The sequence below is a fragment of the Psammomys obesus genome, unplaced genomic scaffold (assembly GCF_907164565.1).
Source record: "Psammomys obesus unplaced genomic scaffold, mPsaObe1.curated_primary_1811, whole genome shotgun sequence".
Taxonomy (NCBI): domain Eukaryota; kingdom Metazoa; phylum Chordata; class Mammalia; order Rodentia; family Muridae; genus Psammomys; species Psammomys obesus.
The window spans coordinates 9,461,461-9,477,754 of record NW_026596152.1 but is presented as its reverse complement, the minus strand read 5'-3'; the positions used below and the strand labels follow the sequence as shown (position 1 = coordinate 9,477,754).

Genomic DNA, 16,294 nt, shown 5'->3' with positions numbered 1-16,294 from the left:
AAGCCTGAGGAGCAACACCTGAGGCTGACCTTCAAATGCATTCAAACACAAAGTCATGGCTGGAGGAGGCCTACAGTCAAGAACGAGTGTTTTGTTGCAGACATGGGAAACACTAAATTTCCAAGTGTTGGCAGATGTATGCAGAAAGAGAGAGTCACCAGGAATACCTGGACCAGAGAAAACTGTGGTATCTGTCAGCACCCATGTAGAACACTAACACCTGTAACGTAGGACAGGATCACTAAGGAATCAGGGGTGACTAGGAATTAAGATCCAGGATTCCCAGACATTAAAAGCTCATGAAGAGCCTGGCGTGGTGGTGCACACCTTTAAACCCAGCCTGATGATCTGAGGTGCATCCTTATAGACACACACACACATAGAGAGAGAGATACAGACAGACAATGACAGAGATACTGTAATTTAATATTTTAGCTGTTTTTTTTATGCCAACTTCTCTCCAACCTCACCTGTTTCCTATTATTTTTGTGTGTTTCCTAGCAGCCATCCCAGTGAATGTGAAGCAGCTCCCCACAGTGACAGATTTTCCTGCCCTGCTTACTGGGGGTCTTTCCGTGTGCCATTGAATCTGTGTCTCTTCTTTGGAGAATATTTATTTAAGTCCTTTGTCTAGCTTTTAATGGAATTGTGTGGTTGAGTTGTGGGCCCTAATGTCCGGCCCTAATGAGCCAAAGTCTAGCCCTGGCTGCGTCCTGGCACTAAGCAGCTGCGCAAGAGAGGAACCGATAGTATCTCCTCTCCATGTGGTCTGCCCGGACTCCGAATCTCGCAGCACCCGGCGCTCAGGAGGATTCCGTTCTTGGTGCGCTTCCTGGTTCTGGCTGCTTTGCCTCCGGCGTCAGACCTGAGTTCCCTGCGCTGTAAGCTGTAGGCAGCGTGAATCTCCGCCGAAGCTGCAACTATGGGGATCTTGGAGAAAATCTCGGAGATCGAGAAGGAGATCGCTCGGACGCAGAAGAACAAGGGTAAGGGCGGCATCAGAGTGATTTCCCTCCCTACCCTCTTTGTGTTTCTTGTTGTGTAAAATGAGGGAGCAACTGGAGCCGCCTGGGAGGCCGGAGAAACGCTGGGAAAATGCCGAGGCGTGCGTGAGGCAGGAGCGGGCACATGCAGCGATGTGGTTTCAGGGTTCTTGAGAGATCTGATTAGTGCTGGACTCGGTGATCGAGTACAGAAATCTCAGCGCACACAATAAGCCCGTGACCCAGAAAGGCAATGGCGGGGATTTTGCTCTAGGGTCCTGTCTTCTGGGCCTGCATGCTGAGAAGAGCAAGAGAAAACTTACCACAAAACAGTTTGCCCTGGCAGAGAGGCAGGCGCCAGCGAGGTAGTGTCGGGGAAGTAGGGACTAGAGGATTTGCCCACCACAGGCTTGCTGTGAAAATCACGTCATCTTTTAGAGACCCGATATCCTCATCTGAAAATTGGAGTAACAGTTGCTCAGTTGTAGTTCCCATGTGTAAAGCCCTTGTCGCAGAGTGAGCACTTAATATTCAAAGTAAACCGTCCCAAATATACAACACCAAGGAAGCGTCAAATCTGAACCTCAAATTGTATAGGTTGGAGATCAGTGGAGAGAGGAGGTGGGATTGCCAAGCAGTGTTCTTGGTGTTTTTCTGAGTTCTGCAGAAATGGGATAAAGGAATTAGTGCTGCTGTCGTTCCTGTTTTGCAAATAATAATCTGATGTGTAAGATTAAGTGACTTTGCTAGCCAGTAATGGCAGGGTGACCTTGATTTGATTGAAATTCAGGGAGCAACAGGTTCATAGGTCCTGAGGCGAGGATAAGATCAGTTTGTTCAGTTCTGTAATGTATTGGGGAGTAGTAGACGGTCAGAGAAGGGTGGAAGGAGGGGTGGGGCTGGACAGGTGAGATCCTGGCTTTCAGTCTCAACCATACCTCCTTTATCATGAAGATTTTGTAAATGCCTAAAATAGAACTCTTTCTTCATACTGTAACCCATGTTCCCCCAGATTTTGAAAACAGTATGGTACCCTAGTAATTTTATAAAGGAAGGTGAAAAGAAAAGCATTTACAGTGAAAAATACTGTTTTTCCTGTCATGAATGCTGGGTGCTGTCAGGATACATGAACTCAAAATAAAGCACAGGATACCCATACCTCTGCCGGGGCCTACAGAGATGGGACACATGCAGGGAGGGTCTGGATTCCCTCCGAGGGGCATCTCAGCATGGTGGACTTCTTTGTACCCCAGTATCCCCTTCCAGCACACAGTGGTACATCCATGGTTTCTGGCACCACAGAAAATGCCCTGTATCCATAGGGAAGCGGGATAGACCTGAGGCCTTCAAGCCTGACCCGGGCTTTCTCTGGATCTCTTTGGGATGTGACAAGTCATGAAGAATCCTGGCACTTCCTGGTTGTTCAGAATTGGTTCATAATCTTTAGGGAAGGTGCCAGCAAAGCCTAAGGCTTCCGAGTGAGCAGAAAGCAGCCTCATAACCTCCCTTTTGCCCCAGGTACATTAGTGCTGCCCATCCATGCTCCTTTCCCACGGTAATGAGGGCCCAGTGAGAGATACCAAAGGGGCTTTTGAGGCAGAGGGTGCTCTTCTGGTCTCCTTGAGATGTTTGTTGTCTCATCTTGATGTTCTCAGTTAGCACTTGGCCCACCAGGCCCATCAGGTGGAGATCATGACACTTACTTCTACCTTGCTTTACATCCTCCAGCCACTGAGTACCACCTGGGCCTGCTGAAAGCAAAACTGGCCAAGTATCGGGCCCAGCTCCTGGAACCATCCAAATCAGCCTCGTCTAAAGGAGAGGGTTTTGATGTCATGAAGTCAGGTGATGCTCGTGTGGCACTGATTGGCTTTCCCTCTGTGGGTAAGGTCAGTGATGGTCCGTGTGGACCTTGGGGAGAACAATAGAGGGTCACCTATCCGCATGCCCATCCCTACCCTCCGTGCCTCCCCTCACTATCACCCTGACTTAGAGGCTACTCTTCCTTCACCTCAGCAGAATAGTTGGCCTTCCAACTCAACCAGCCACACACGGTCATTGGGTGTGTACCTTGTGCTGGGCACTGTGCCAGATACTGGCATATCCAACCCTCCCCCCATGTTTCCTCTCAGAAAAGACAGTCTAAGAAAATTCAAATACTGTCTCAAGTGGTTTTAAGCTCTGGGGAAGCCCAAGCTAACCTTCCAGGCATGTCTGGGTAGGTCAAGGCTTCTCTAGTGAGTGGTTGGTTCATCAAGAGGCCCTAAGGACCTGAGGGAGCTTGTAGGAGGAGTAAGTGCAGAGGCCCTTCAGGGGGAACCTTCCTGTAAACTTTGGGAGAGCCAGGGCATCTGCCTGAGTGAGCCTGAGGAAGAGCAGAGACGATGATGAGTCAAGAGAAGATGAGGCCTCAGGGACAGCAGAAGGACTTTGCCTTGAAGTGAAATGATGGAGTCATTATGGCATTTTTCAGAGTCTCTTCTGGAAAGTGGTTTAGCTTAATGTCCTATGCATGTTGATGTCCTATTACATTTCGTGTGGGAAGTAAGATTAAGTAAGCATCATTCCAGGGCAAATAAGGTTTTCATACATTTTAAATTTTATTGGGGGTGGAGGAGAGCACATGCCACACTGGAGGTCAGAGGACAGCTTAAGAGAGTCGGTTCTCCCCTTCCACCCTGTGGGCCCTTACTTAGGTAGAAATCAGGCTTGGCGGCAAATGCTTTTTATCTCCTGAGCCATTTCACCAGCTAATACATTTTTGTTTTGTTTTTTTCAAGACAGAGTTTCTCTGTGTAACAGCCCTGGCTACCCTGGACTTGATCTGTAGACCACACAGGCCTTAGAATCACAGAGATCCACTTGCCTCTGCCTCCTGAGTGCTGGGATTAAAGGCATGTGTCACCATGCCAGGCTTACCAATAGATTTTTTTTTTAATACTTATTTTTATGTACACAAGTGCTTTATCTTCATGTTCACCCGCAAACCAGAAGAGGGCATTGGATCACATTATAGATGGTTGTGAGCTACCATGTGGTTGCTGAGAATTGAACTCAGGACCTCTGGAAGAGCAGACAGTGCTCTTAACCTCTGAGCCATCTCCAGCTCTTTGCCAATAGATATGTAATACTAGGATGATCTTGGATTTTCTGTTACGGAGTTCCCAAAGTCCTTATAACTGGTTTCTATATTGGTGATGTGGTTACATGAGGATAGCGCCCTTGTCACAGCCCATGCATCAAGCCAAGCTATCTCCATTATGCCCATACTTTGATTCATATCTCTTTTAATTTCTCCCTGCCAACCTGGATTCCCTCATCACACCCATCTGTCATGTCTCTCTAATTCTAGGCAGCCTCAGCATAATTTGATTTTCACTTTTTGTTTTGTTTCAAGACTGGGTCTCACTATGTAGTTCTTCCTGGCCTTGAATTGGCTCTGTAGACCAGGCTCAAACTCAGAAGAGATCTACCTGCCTCTGCCTCCCAAGTGCTAGAATGAGAAGCACGCCCCACCATATCTGGCCCTGATATTTAGTTTTAGTGTTTCCTTGTTCATGTGTGCATGGGTGCACTTGTGTGATGATGTTTATGCACATATGTGCATATAGATGTGGGTGTTACAGCAGTGTCGGGTGGCATTTCTTGGTCTTTCCACCTTGGTTTTTTAAGACAGGACCTCTCTCATTGGTCTGAACCTTGCCAAGTAGGCCAGGCTTCCTGACCTAATCCCAAGCTTTCCCCCTGCCTCCAGCTCCCCAATGCTGAGGTTATAGGACCACACCTAGGTTTTTTTGTTTGTTTGTTTTTGTTTTTTTGTTTGTTTGTTTTTTTACATGAGTGCTAGGGAAGCAAACACTTTACTGATACGGCTACCTCCCCATTCCCACCCCCTCAGTACTGGGGATAGCAGCTACCGCCACTGAACCTTAGTCCCAGCCCAGTTTGATAACCTTAACATTTTGGCGGAGTGCTGCTCAGGTGTTCCATGAGTGAGCTTCAGCACACTCCCACAGCTGTGTTCCTCCAGCCTAGCCTCCCTCCAGAGGCTTGGCTGATCTGATCTACTTCCTGCCCTAAACTGGGATCTACCATTTCTCCAAGGAGGCCTGGTTCCTTTTTGGGAAAATGAAGACTGAGGTGCTGACTTACTTTTTAGCCAGGCCACTGGCATACAGATAATACAGCAGAACCAAGATGGACACAGGTTGCTGCAAGCACTCTCTGGGTCTGTACCCAGGGCTAGGGAAGCTCCTGAGTCCAGCATGAAGCAGTGCACCAAAGAGGGGAGTAAGCAACAGCCGCTGTCCCTTGGGTGCTTGCTATAGGCTAGGCATATTTCCTTTGCTTTGTTTTCTCCCTCTATAGTGAGCATGTCTAGGAAAAAAGCATGCCCCTAATGAGTCCTGCAGCAGGTACCACTGCCTTGAAGGGTGGCCCACCTGTTCTAGATCAGGAAGGTACATAACACCTTCAGCATCATTGCTGGGTATGGTGGCAGCCAGTGCTCTCAGAAACAGTTTCTTTATCCTTTTGCAACTCTCTATACACCCTCCACCCCCCCAGGGCGGCAGCAGCCTCTGGTGCTGACTCGGTTGTCAGCATGTTTGTAGGCTGGAGACCATGCTCTCTCTGAGCAGTTATTCTCCATACTTGGTCCCCAGGCTAAGTTCAGAGAAGGCTCTTGCTGTATCTCCCCAGGCAGCCCCTTGTCCTGGGGACTTGCCCAGGAGACTGAGTTCAGACTTCTTAGGGCAGTGGCCTTTTTTTCCCCCCTTCTAGTCCACTTTCTTGAGTCTGATGACCTCTACAGCCAGCGAAGCTGCATCCTATGAGTTCACCACCCTGACGTGCATCCCCGGGGTCATTGAAGTAAGTGGAGTGTGATGGGCCCCACATAAAAGAGTGTGCCTGTGTTTGCACTTGTGAATGCTCATCGTATGCGCATCTGAGGGAGCTGCCCGGATCTGGGCACTGGCCCTTCTGGAGAGCTGAGAAGTACCTGGCTAGCCTGGAACCCTACCTTGTCCCAGTAGAACAGGCCCACATATGGCAGCTCTGCCCGGTGCCCCTCTGTTCTCTGTTCCCTGAACATCCAGCTCCTGCCTCTGATTGCTGTCTGGTTGCTTCTTTAGCCCCCTGTTAAGCTTCAGACTTCAGGCCATGCTTGGATGGGTAACAGGTGCTGGAACCTTGCGTGTCCACTTGAGCTGATTTGGGCAATGTGTGGTGTGGGCCTCCCTAGGCAGCTCCAGCTCCAACGTGGTGATCTATGCCAGGCTGAGGTGATGAGGCCCAGACTTGGCCACAGTTGACACCAGCTGTGGGCCCAATGTATGTGCTTAGGCTCAGGCAGGCGCCTGGCCACGGTGGCTCAGACTTGTCTTATCCTTCTCTTCTGCTTCCTACCTAGTACAAAGGTGCCAACATCCAGCTCTTGGACCTTCCTGGAATCATTGAAGGAGCAGCGCAAGGTGGGAGCAGGGCAGGCAGGTGGGAGGCAGGTTGGAGCTCTGTCACTAAGTGTTGAAATGGGTGGGGCTGTCATGGAGATGACCTTTGGATCCCAGACCTGGTACTCTTGCTTTCCAGACAGGACCAGCCACAATTCAGATGCCAGTGCCATATTCACTTGGTGCTCTTGGTCCAGTGATTGGATGCTTATCTTTAAAATGGACATAGTCCTACCAAATTCCCAGCAGTGTTAAGGGGTAAATGAACAAGTGTCCATGAAGCTTGGCTGGGCCTACTACAGGAAGGGGAAGAAAGTCATTAAGTGTCATTCCACTTAAGGTAGTGACTTCTGGAACCAGTCTTAACTGGGCTAAAGTGGTACACACCTATATTCCCAGCACTGAGGAAGCTCAGGCAGGAAGATCATGAGTTCACGACCAGCCTAGGCTAAATAAGTAAGCCCTGTCTCCAAGAACATAAATAAAAGCAGCCCCCATGAATAAACAGCTCCTGGATTCCTCCCTGCAAGATGCCAGGAAAATCCTAGCACAGAGCCAAATATAACAGGAACAGTGAGAGTCCAGTGAGACTGGAATCTAAGATATTTCAGGCTGCAGAGTCACATTTGTGCCTTCTACCTGTCTAGGGCGAGGCCGTGGCCGGCAGGTGATTGCTGTAGCACGGACAGCTGATGTTGTCGTCATGATGCTGGATGCCACCAAGGGAGATGTGCAGAGGTCTGTGCTGCAGGGCAGGGGAAGCCGCAGGGCTGACCCCATGTGTTTCTGGCTTAAATGGTCTATGTCTACCTTACCACCACCCAGCCTAGATGTCCTCCCCGCTAGGCTGTGTCCAGCTAGAGTTAGAGATCTTAGGCTCGAGTATGAGGGACACAGCCTAGCCTTGGTTATTGCCCACCCCTACTGTCAGAGCGGCACACCAGCCTGCCTCTCGCAGAAGACCCTCTGGGATTTCTTACCTTCCCCTAGGCACCCATGAGGGTACCATCTAGCCTCTGCTTCAGAGGCTCTACCATCATTTTGGGCTTTTGGGTTGCTAGGGGAGGGAGCTGGCTTCTGCATATGCAAGCAGGGCTGCCTGGGCTAGGGGAAGCTATGTGGCTTGCTTGGAAACAGCCTGTGAAGCCTCACTCAGCCTTTGCCTAGGTCCCTGCTGGAGAAGGAGCTGGAGTCTGTGGGGATTCGCCTGAATAAGCATAAGCCTAACATCTACTTCAAGGTATGCCCACACTCTACCCAGGGCAGCCTGGGCACTGCCTGGCCCTCCACAAGGGATGGACAGCTGCTGTTGCTGCCCTTTCATCATCAGGTTTCTCTGTCTCTTGTTCTAGCCCAAGAAAGGTGGTGGTATCTCTTTTAACTCAACGGTCACACTGACACAGTGCTCGGAGAAGCTGGTGCAGCTCATCCTACATGAGTACAGTATCCTTCCAGGGGACTGCCTCCTAGTGGGTGGACAGCCTGCCTTGAGGGCTCAGGGCCCGGCCACACACGTGCCAGTCGCGTCCTGGCTCCTCGTTAGATGTCCAGGTATCCAGGTGACATCTAGAAGAAAGAATATTCTGAGAATTGGGGTCCCTGGGTTGGAGAAGAAGCAAGGGCTGTGTATGCATCTGCGAGCGGGTGCTAGAGAATGGGCCAGGGCTCCAGAGCCAAGAGATAACCATGAGTGAGGCCAAGCAGGGCAAGATGGGACCTCCCGCTTGTACATGGTGCTGCTGGACAGTAGCCCAGGGTTCCATCCGCTGTCTCACTGCCTGGCGGCAAACGTTGAGTCACCTGATGGTTGGTTTCTCATATTCTGTGGTTTAGGGAATAGAAATGAGAGGGTTCCTCAAGCTTCCAGAGCTTGTAGAACTTCACACACGGATTATGGCCAGGTCCCCACGGCCAGTACATTTTACTGCTTTACCCCACTAAAAGATACATGGGGTTGCCATGCCGAGACACAGCTTGCCCTTAATCAGAGCTACTCAGAAATCTTCAACGCCGAAGTCCTCTTCCGAGAAGACTGCTCTCCAGATGAGCTCATTGATGTGATTGTGGGCAACCGTGTATATATGCCCTGCCTGTATGTAAGTGGCATGGTGGCCCAGGCCATGTGCTCTTTCCTCTGAGTGCATCTCTTGCACTGCAGCGACCCGGATGGCTACCTGCACTGTTCCCATCCATCTCAGTAGAGAAGAACTGAGAGCTAGAGCACTCCGCATCCCACCTCCCCTGCCTTAGGGGGCTGCTGGAGTCTTAGAGGAATGGAGAGCTTGAAACTAGGGTTCCGGCCCACCTAGGCCTTGTTTTTAGGGGGACCCCTCCAACAGGAGTCCTTGAGGGGAGAAGGCCCGTGAGCAGGTGCTGTCATCTGAGGACTGTCCCTGGCCTGACTGCTCCTCCATGCCTATCTCCACTATCCACTCTCAGGTATATAACAAAATCGACCAGATCTCCATGGAAGAAGTAGATCGGTTAGCCCGAATGCCGAACAGTGTAGTTATCAGGTGAGAAGCTGGCTTCTTGCCACTCTGCTTTCCTTTCTGAGTGTTGTTTGTTTTGAGACAAAGTCTCTGCAAACTCTGCCTATCCTGGAACTCACTATGTAGACCAGGCTGGTCTTGAACTCTGCCTCCCTATCCTCCCAAGTACTGGGATTAAAGGCATGCACCCCCATGCCCCATCTCTCTGAGTGTTCTAATCCCTGGCAGGCTACCTCAGTTTGGAAGAAAGCTGGACCCCCTAGCTCCTGTAAGTCAAATAGCCTAGCATCTCCTCCCAAGGGAGAGTTTGGAGGCCAGGAGCTGCAGGAAGGGCTCCCATAGATGCTAGGGACAGTCATGTCTGAAAAACAGCACCCAGACTAAAGGCTTGTAAAGCTTTGTAGTAAGTACAGTTCCCAGAGAGCTCTGTGACCACTTGTGTTGGCACCTTGGAGGATGTGTCCTGCCAGGAAACTAAACTCTAGATGGGTGAAGACCACCTTGGCTACTACTTCTTGCCCTTCTTTAGTGAGTGGGGCATTGGCTAGAAGTCACTGGCTCACTTCTGGATGCCACCTACAGGGCTCCTTTTCAAGGGGATTGTACTAAGTCCTGTGCTTCCCTGCCTTCCTTGATGAAATCAAGCCTGTGATGACTTCCCCAAGGCCTGGCTTGCAGGAGCAGGTGACAACTGAGGGTTGCCCCCTAGACACTGCAACTACTACAAAGGGCAGCCTCCCTCCCGCTATCCCCCAGATCCTTCGGCTGCCTAGGACATACTCACCCTTGGTATGGAAGGTGGACACCTTTCCCTGCTTGTACTTACAGCATTCAGCCAGACACAGGTTCCAAAACCTAGGTTCCACCTCCCCCCCTCCCCCCCCCCCATATTCTGAGATACTTTATGGATGGCCCTGGGCCTTTCACAATCCATTTGTCCTCTTTAGGGAAGGGTGAGCATGCCTGTAGCCCCATCACAACAGGCTCTGTCCCTGTAACAGATACTATGGATTCCCTATAACTCGCAGGCAGATGCTAAGCTCTGTTAGTCTTGGTGCTGGGCAACCAAAGGCACAGCTGTGGTCATAATCTGCTCGTTCCTCTGGGTAATGGCAGGGCCACATTGGCCTTGGTAGTTCTATCCAACAGTAGAGACTGGCCTCTGAGCTCCAGGCACTGCCTGCCTGATACTAGCTTCCCTGCAGCTGCGGCATGAAGCTGAACCTGGACTACCTGCTGGAGATGCTTTGGGAGTACCTGGCTCTCACCTGCATCTACACCAAGAAGAGAGGGCGTGAGTTGAGCACGACAGCTCAGAAGTGGCTAAGCCTCCCCCCAGTTTTCCCAGGGCTGCCAGCCTGTTTATGCCACTCAGAAGTCTCCATGCCAGCTTGTCCCTGCTCTTTCTAAGCACAAGTCCTTATCCTTAGCACATGCAGCAGAGCTGCTGGCTATGGGCAGCTGGTCTGGAAGCTGTTCCAGGTCCCCACTGTGTCACAGCAGCTTTGCTCTCTTGCTTTCCATCCACAGTAGGAGGTGCCTTGTTAGGTTCCTTACTCCGCCTTCATGCCTGGTGCACACTGCTCACGTGACCCAGGTTGCCTGAACTTGGCGCAATTTGTGCTAACCCTGCCTTTGTAAGCTAAGAAGGGCTGTGGCTTCCCACCTAGGCTCCAGCATCCACCCACTCCCTCCCCATTCAGTCCACACATCCAGTGGCTCCTCTCTGGGTTCTGTAATGAGTGCCAGGGTGGCATAGCCCAAGGCTCTATTCTGAAGGTATGCCAGATAGCAAGGAGCAAAGCTAGGGGGTTGGGAGGTGGAGAGGGTCTCTGTAGCCAGGGCCCTATTGTAAAGGAAGCCCAATCCAGCACAGGCAAAGACTGGTTGACACACCTTCATCTCCCTACAGAGAGACCAGACTTCACAGATGCCATCATTCTCCGGAAAGGGGCCTCTGTTGAACATGTGGTAAGTTGAAACCTACCCAAAGGGACAGAATAACAAGGCCTGAGCTGTTTGTTCCAGCCTGGGTAGGAGAGGTGGGGTAAGGCAGGCTTCCTTACCTGGTTAGTAGATGCTGAGATCGGTTCCTTCAGGGAGGTAGGCTGTGGTGGTGGTGGTGGTGGGACTCTCTTTTTCTGTCCTGTCAGATGGGGTAACAACTGCAGGGTAGCTAAGATCGCATTGAATAAGGCTCAGCTGGCCACCAGGCACTGAGAAGGTGCTAGTGATCAGTGCTCCCAATGCTGCAGGATTTGTTTGTCAGTGAAGAAGAACTCTCACCCTTTCATCGTTGCTGTTATATATTCTAGTTTCTCCAGTATATATGGAGCTAAGCCTGGGAAGATCTAGTTTCTTCCCACCTGGTGACAGAGCCGACGCTTAGAGTACCTTTGAGCCCCCAAGGGCTCCTGGGGCCTAGCTATTCTCCCTTGTTCCCCAACTGCCTATGTCCAGGATGGCTGTGACTAACTTCTGCCCCCAGCATGCATTCATTGAACATCAGCACCAAACATGGTAAACCTGGTCTCACTAGAGCTTAGCAGATGTCAGGCCCCTGACCACAGAGCTCAGCTCTTGTGTGTGGTCATAGGTTGTGCTCACATGTAGCTGAAGTTTGCTGGGCATGGACCGAGTTGCCCTGGGATGCAGAGTAAGAGCAGCATAGTCAGGAATTCTGAGTTTAGGGCACAAGGGTTGGAATTGCTGTCTGACAGAAAAGCTGCCTGAGTAGCTTCAGGCCATACAGCCATATTCCTGAGTTCTTTCTTAGATTTCATTTTCCTCCATCCCCGTTATTTCTCAGAATCTTTTTTTCTGGAAGCAGGGAACTAGCCATTCCTGCAGTCCCTCAGAAAGATGGTAGGCAGACAGTATTCCACTTTCGCACAGCCTTTCATTTGGCATGTCTAGCCTGAGCCAACAAGGTACCAGCCTTGTGGTGCCTGGACACAGCCAAGATAGTCACCTCTTTTTCTGGGCCTAGCTTTCATAGCCCTTGGCTAAGGAGGGTTGAGAGTACTCTTTAGCCTTTTCTGGAGCCATATCTGTGGTGTCACCTGCTGGGAGCATGATAAGCTCTTGACACAGTGCTGGTCCTTCTGTAAGAACATGCTCCACCTTGGACCAAATTGGCTCTCACCATATATAGTAGGAAGAGCACAGGACCCCAGGAGAAGGGCATGGTACTTATCAGGATAAGCAAATGTAAAGGCCCAGAGGCAGGAACAAAGGCCAGGAATGGGCACAGGAACCAGACACTCAAAAGAGGCCAGTGGGGTGGGAGAGGCCCTTTGGCCTTTGCTCAGAGCCTGGACTTTGTCCCAAAAATGCTCTCCCTGTGAGGAAGTGGCCTGTCCCTACCCTGAGGCATGCACTGCAGCCAGGATGCTGGCTGAGACCAGAAAAGCCAGCCAGACCTGCCAGTACACTCAGCTCCTCTGCCTCAGCCCCTCTTTTGGGGATGACAGACCCCAGGGCCTTTGTAAACCATGCTGGTGGTGGCTTGCCTATGAGCGGCAAGGAGCCCTGGGGCAGAAGGCTCTGAGGCATGCCCTTTCCATCTCTGGCACACTCCCATTTTTCTTAAAGGATTGTAGAGAAGTGCCCTGTCATGAAAAAGGCCCCTGGAGAGCTTGTAGTAAATGGGCCCTGCTGTAAGGGTCCCTTCTGTCAGACACAAGCATATTAGTGCTTAAAGCAAACCACAGGGGAGGAGTGCTGGCTGTCAGAGTTTCAAGTGCTCTGAGGGGTGGCAGAACTGTGCTTTTACACTGCCGGTGGATGGCAGTCTTTCCTTCCTCCCTCCTTCCCTCCCTTCCATTTTGAGGACCAAGGAGAGCTTAAAAGCTCATTTGTAGCTTAGAGCTGACCTCCAGGCCCACAGTGTTCACTCTCTGGCCTTCAGATAGGGAATTAGGAATTGGCTGTTACTAGCTGTCACTCACCCAGACTGCTGACTTACCATATCTGTTCAGGAAGTGTTCTTGCAGGCCTGGGCCTGTAAGATTTGTGAGCACATGGGAGGAGGAATGATATCGCACAGTCTATTTGCAGCCACCTCTGTTATGCTACCCTCACCATGACACTAACTGTGGCCTTCATCCCACCCAGCATATAGGCTGGGCCAGGAGAGGAATAGGGTGTGATATCCAAGATGCTGTAGGCCACAGCTGGAGTCAGGAGGCTTGAAAGACAGTGACCAAGCAGTTAATGACTCCAAGCCAAGCTGGGTGTTCTGAAAAGCCTTTCTGGCCTTCTCTAAAGGATCCAGTTGTCCAGAAGAAACAGGTGGAGGGCTGTCATCTGCAGAAATATTCCTAGCTGGGATTTCAAACCTGCTGAGAGCTGGGTGTGGGAGGGGTGGAACAAGGGCTCATGCTTATGAGACCTATGGCCCACCTTTTTTCATGGCCTGGAATGTCAAAGCATTCATGTAGGAAGGTTGCTCACCACAAGCCCCAGTTGCAGGGTCTCAGCTCTCTGATTCTTCTGTCCCCTAGTGCCATCGCATCCACCGGTCACTGGCCAGCCAGTTCAAGTATGCCTTGGTGTGGGTGAGTCTGGGCATGAGGTGGGTGGAAGGCTAGACCCAAGAGCCCCAGGGTTAGGCTCAGCACAGCATTTTTGGCAGCATCCCTACCCTTCTGCATGGGGATCCCCATGTCTGTCCTACCCCAGGAATAACCGGAGTGGGAAGTGAGTCTCTCTATCTGCAAGACTAAATGAGATTCTTCCCTGTCCAGGCCCACAAAGTTTTTGCTGCAGGAGTCCTAGTTCTGGCATTCACGCCCTCCCCCTGCACCCTGCTGTCTTCCTGCAGCCTTGACCATCCAGAGACTGATGTGTCCCCTTTGCGCTCTTCCATCAGGGTACCAGCACCAAGTACAGCCCACAGCGGGTCGGCCTGACTCACACCATGGAACATGAGGATGTCATCCAGATTGTGAAAAAGTAGTCACACTATCTGCCTGCAGCTTGGCTCCTGGGGACTTGGACCCCTGGGGCACCCAAACAGGAAAAGTACAAACATACACCCCAGGAAGGGTGTAAGTTGGCTGTTTCATGAACTTCTTCAGTAAGCAGTATTGGGGACAGGACAGGCAAGGCTGGGGACCAGGGCTTTGCTGAGGACATTTCTCATAAGCCTGTTCCTGTGGTAGGCTTCTTTGGAAACCTACAGCCTGTGTGCTTGTCCTGTGTCCCATCTGGGCACTCAAGGAGCTAGTTACCCACATCCTCCCAGCCAGATCTCAAGCTGACCCAGGCTCAGGTAGGCCTGTCTGGGTCCCTGAGGCTGAGACTCCTGGCAACAACTCTAGCACCTAGCGGGCTCAGGATGAGGCCTCCCAATACAGGGCTTTCCCTTGTGGAAGCCAGGGCCCAGCCAAAGTGTCCTAAAGTGCCTCCCTTTTGGAGCCCCTCCCAGAGCAGTCCCTGCCTGCCTGGGTGGGACATCTGAGTCTGAATCTGTTTCCTTCTAAGCTCCTATCTCCGCCCTACTTTCTGAAATAAAAAATGGGAAGTGATTCCTGCCCATACCAGAGGAACTTGTATTTCTGTTGCTTGGTCCAGTGGGAATGGGTCAGCAGCAAACCTGGAACTGAGTGGGAAGTTGGTATAGCTTAGACCTGCAAAGGACTGGCCTGGGCCTGGTTAACTAGGAGGAGGCAGAATCCACCTAGCCCAGGAAGACTGCCCAGAGGCTACGTTTGCCCTCCATTGGCTTTTCTAGAGGCTAGGCTCAGCTGCCGGAGTAGAAAGCATCCTTAGGAAGCCCTTGAGACTGTTGGAATAGAGTGCAAGGCAGCTGGTATTAAAGCCAGGATGGGGCCTCCAGTAATACTGGCAAGGTCCTGTGCCTCTTCATGGACAGCATACAACTGTTCTTGGCTGCCTGAGAAGTGGGGTTTTGGGGTATGTCACCCAATTTCTGTATAGTCACCAGGAAGAGAGCCAGACTACCATGTGGAGCAGCCTGCTGCTCTCCAGGCTGTTCTTGCTCCCACGTTAGCTGCTCATGCTTTCCAGAGACAAAACAAGAATAATAGATGTCATTAAATATACATCAGGCCCCATGCGGTCAATGTGGCTGCCTGAGCCTCTATCCAACTCTGTGAAGGCAGACACAGGACCCCCAATAGACAGCATGCAGGTTGGGAGCCGGCCACAGGACCCAGGTAAGGTACCCTGGCTTCTTGGGGTTCTGCCACTGGCCCAGACACTGCAGAAAGAAGAAAAGGGGTAGCAGCAAAGCTGAGCCAGGGCTTGCCTCACTGGGAACCCTTCTGAGCTTCACTGTTTTGTGAGATGGGCATGGTTCCCGTGTGATTCCTTGGCAACAGCGGTACACCAGTACAGGTAAAGATGACGCTATTCAGCTCCTTTCCCTAAGGTTCAAGGGAGGAAATCCACCAGGGAATGGCTTTTCATTGCCATTGCCAGTCCTCGGAGACACTGCTCATCCCATGAGCTCCCTGGGCAGCAACCAAGCCCAGGCCTCTTCTGTTTTTCCGGGGTGGCTGGGAAAGGTGGAAGCTGGGTCGGAATCCGTTCTGACTCAATTCTGGCTTGATTCCTGGACTAGCTATATATTTATCAAATGCCCCATCTATCCTATGCTGAACTTTGGTTCTAGTCATTCTGGTCATATAGTCTGAGTCGGCATGTGAAAGGGGCGCCCATCTGTGTACACCTAGGAAAGGGTGACATGGCAATTCATGCCCTTTGGGTGGGGACATCCCCACCCCACCCCCAGCATCCCCTAGATTACTTACTGACCCATATCACCTGGGAACTATTAACCACTTTGATCCCTTTCTTTACCTGCCATTCCAGCCATCCTTCAGCAGAAAGCCCAGGCTCATCTAGCCTAAGGAACAAGGCATCCCCTCACTGCCCTGGTGCCCACAGTGCCAACTTGAAATTCCTCCCTGATGTTCTACATCTCCTCCAAGCTAGAGGATTCTGTGGCCAGGGCCTACAAATGATGATAGGTAAATAGGTAATTCCTAGGTCTGTGCAGTTGATTTGCGGTCTAATCTTTTGTCTAAGCTAGGGTTGCCATGACAAAAAACGCCACTGACAAAGTTCTCAAAATCCTAGAGACCCAAGGCCGAAGTCTGAGTGAGAGAAGCTGCTTGTTTCTGCCTCCTACAGAGAGAGGAAGCTACAAAAGGCTCCTTTTTTGCTATGTTCCCAAGTATCCTCCCTGTGTTCCTTCACCCTTAAGGTTAAGTGTCCCGAGCTATCTTCTCTTTTGTCCACCTCCCTTTCAAGACTTAGTTTCCCAGGTACGGTTGCCTCACACATCAGTCTCTCCACCAAACAGCTCCTGGTAGCACATGTGGTGAAACTGTATTTA

General features: G+C 51.1%; 1 protein-coding gene across 1 annotated transcript; it reads left to right on the top strand.

Moving 5' to 3' along the window:
• The first annotated feature begins 837 nt into the window (after positions 1 to 837).
• Positions 838 to 14,476, top strand: Drg2 (developmentally regulated GTP binding protein 2). The gene is made up of 13 exons (XM_055594242.1): positions 838 to 986; positions 2,712 to 2,872; positions 5,766 to 5,855; positions 6,397 to 6,457; positions 7,084 to 7,174; positions 7,604 to 7,676; positions 7,789 to 7,879; positions 8,435 to 8,532; positions 8,876 to 8,952; positions 10,134 to 10,222; positions 10,841 to 10,899; positions 13,434 to 13,487; positions 13,802 to 14,476. The coding sequence occupies exons 1-13, from the start codon at positions 923 to 925 to the stop codon at positions 13,886 to 13,888; spliced, it is 1,095 nt and encodes a 364-aa protein (XP_055450217.1). The 5' UTR covers positions 838 to 922; the 3' UTR covers positions 13,889 to 14,476.
• Positions 14,477 to 16,294: the final 1,818 nt, after the last annotated feature.

What these genes read in the sequence shown, in the direction of transcription:
- Drg2 (XM_055594242.1), top strand. Translation starts at nt 923, where the DNA reads ATGGGGATCTTGGAGAAAATCTCGGAGATCGAGAAGGAGATCGCTCGG. An exon ending in ACCAAGGGAGATGTGCAGAG is followed by an intron (nt 7,175 to 7,603) that starts GTCTGTGCTGCA and finishes GCCTTTGCCTAG; the next exon opens with GTCCCTGCTGGAGAAGGAGC. An exon ending in GCTCATCCTACATGAGTACA is followed by an intron (nt 7,880 to 8,434) that starts GTATCCTTCCAG and finishes AGAGCTACTCAG; the next exon opens with AAATCTTCAACGCCGAAGTC.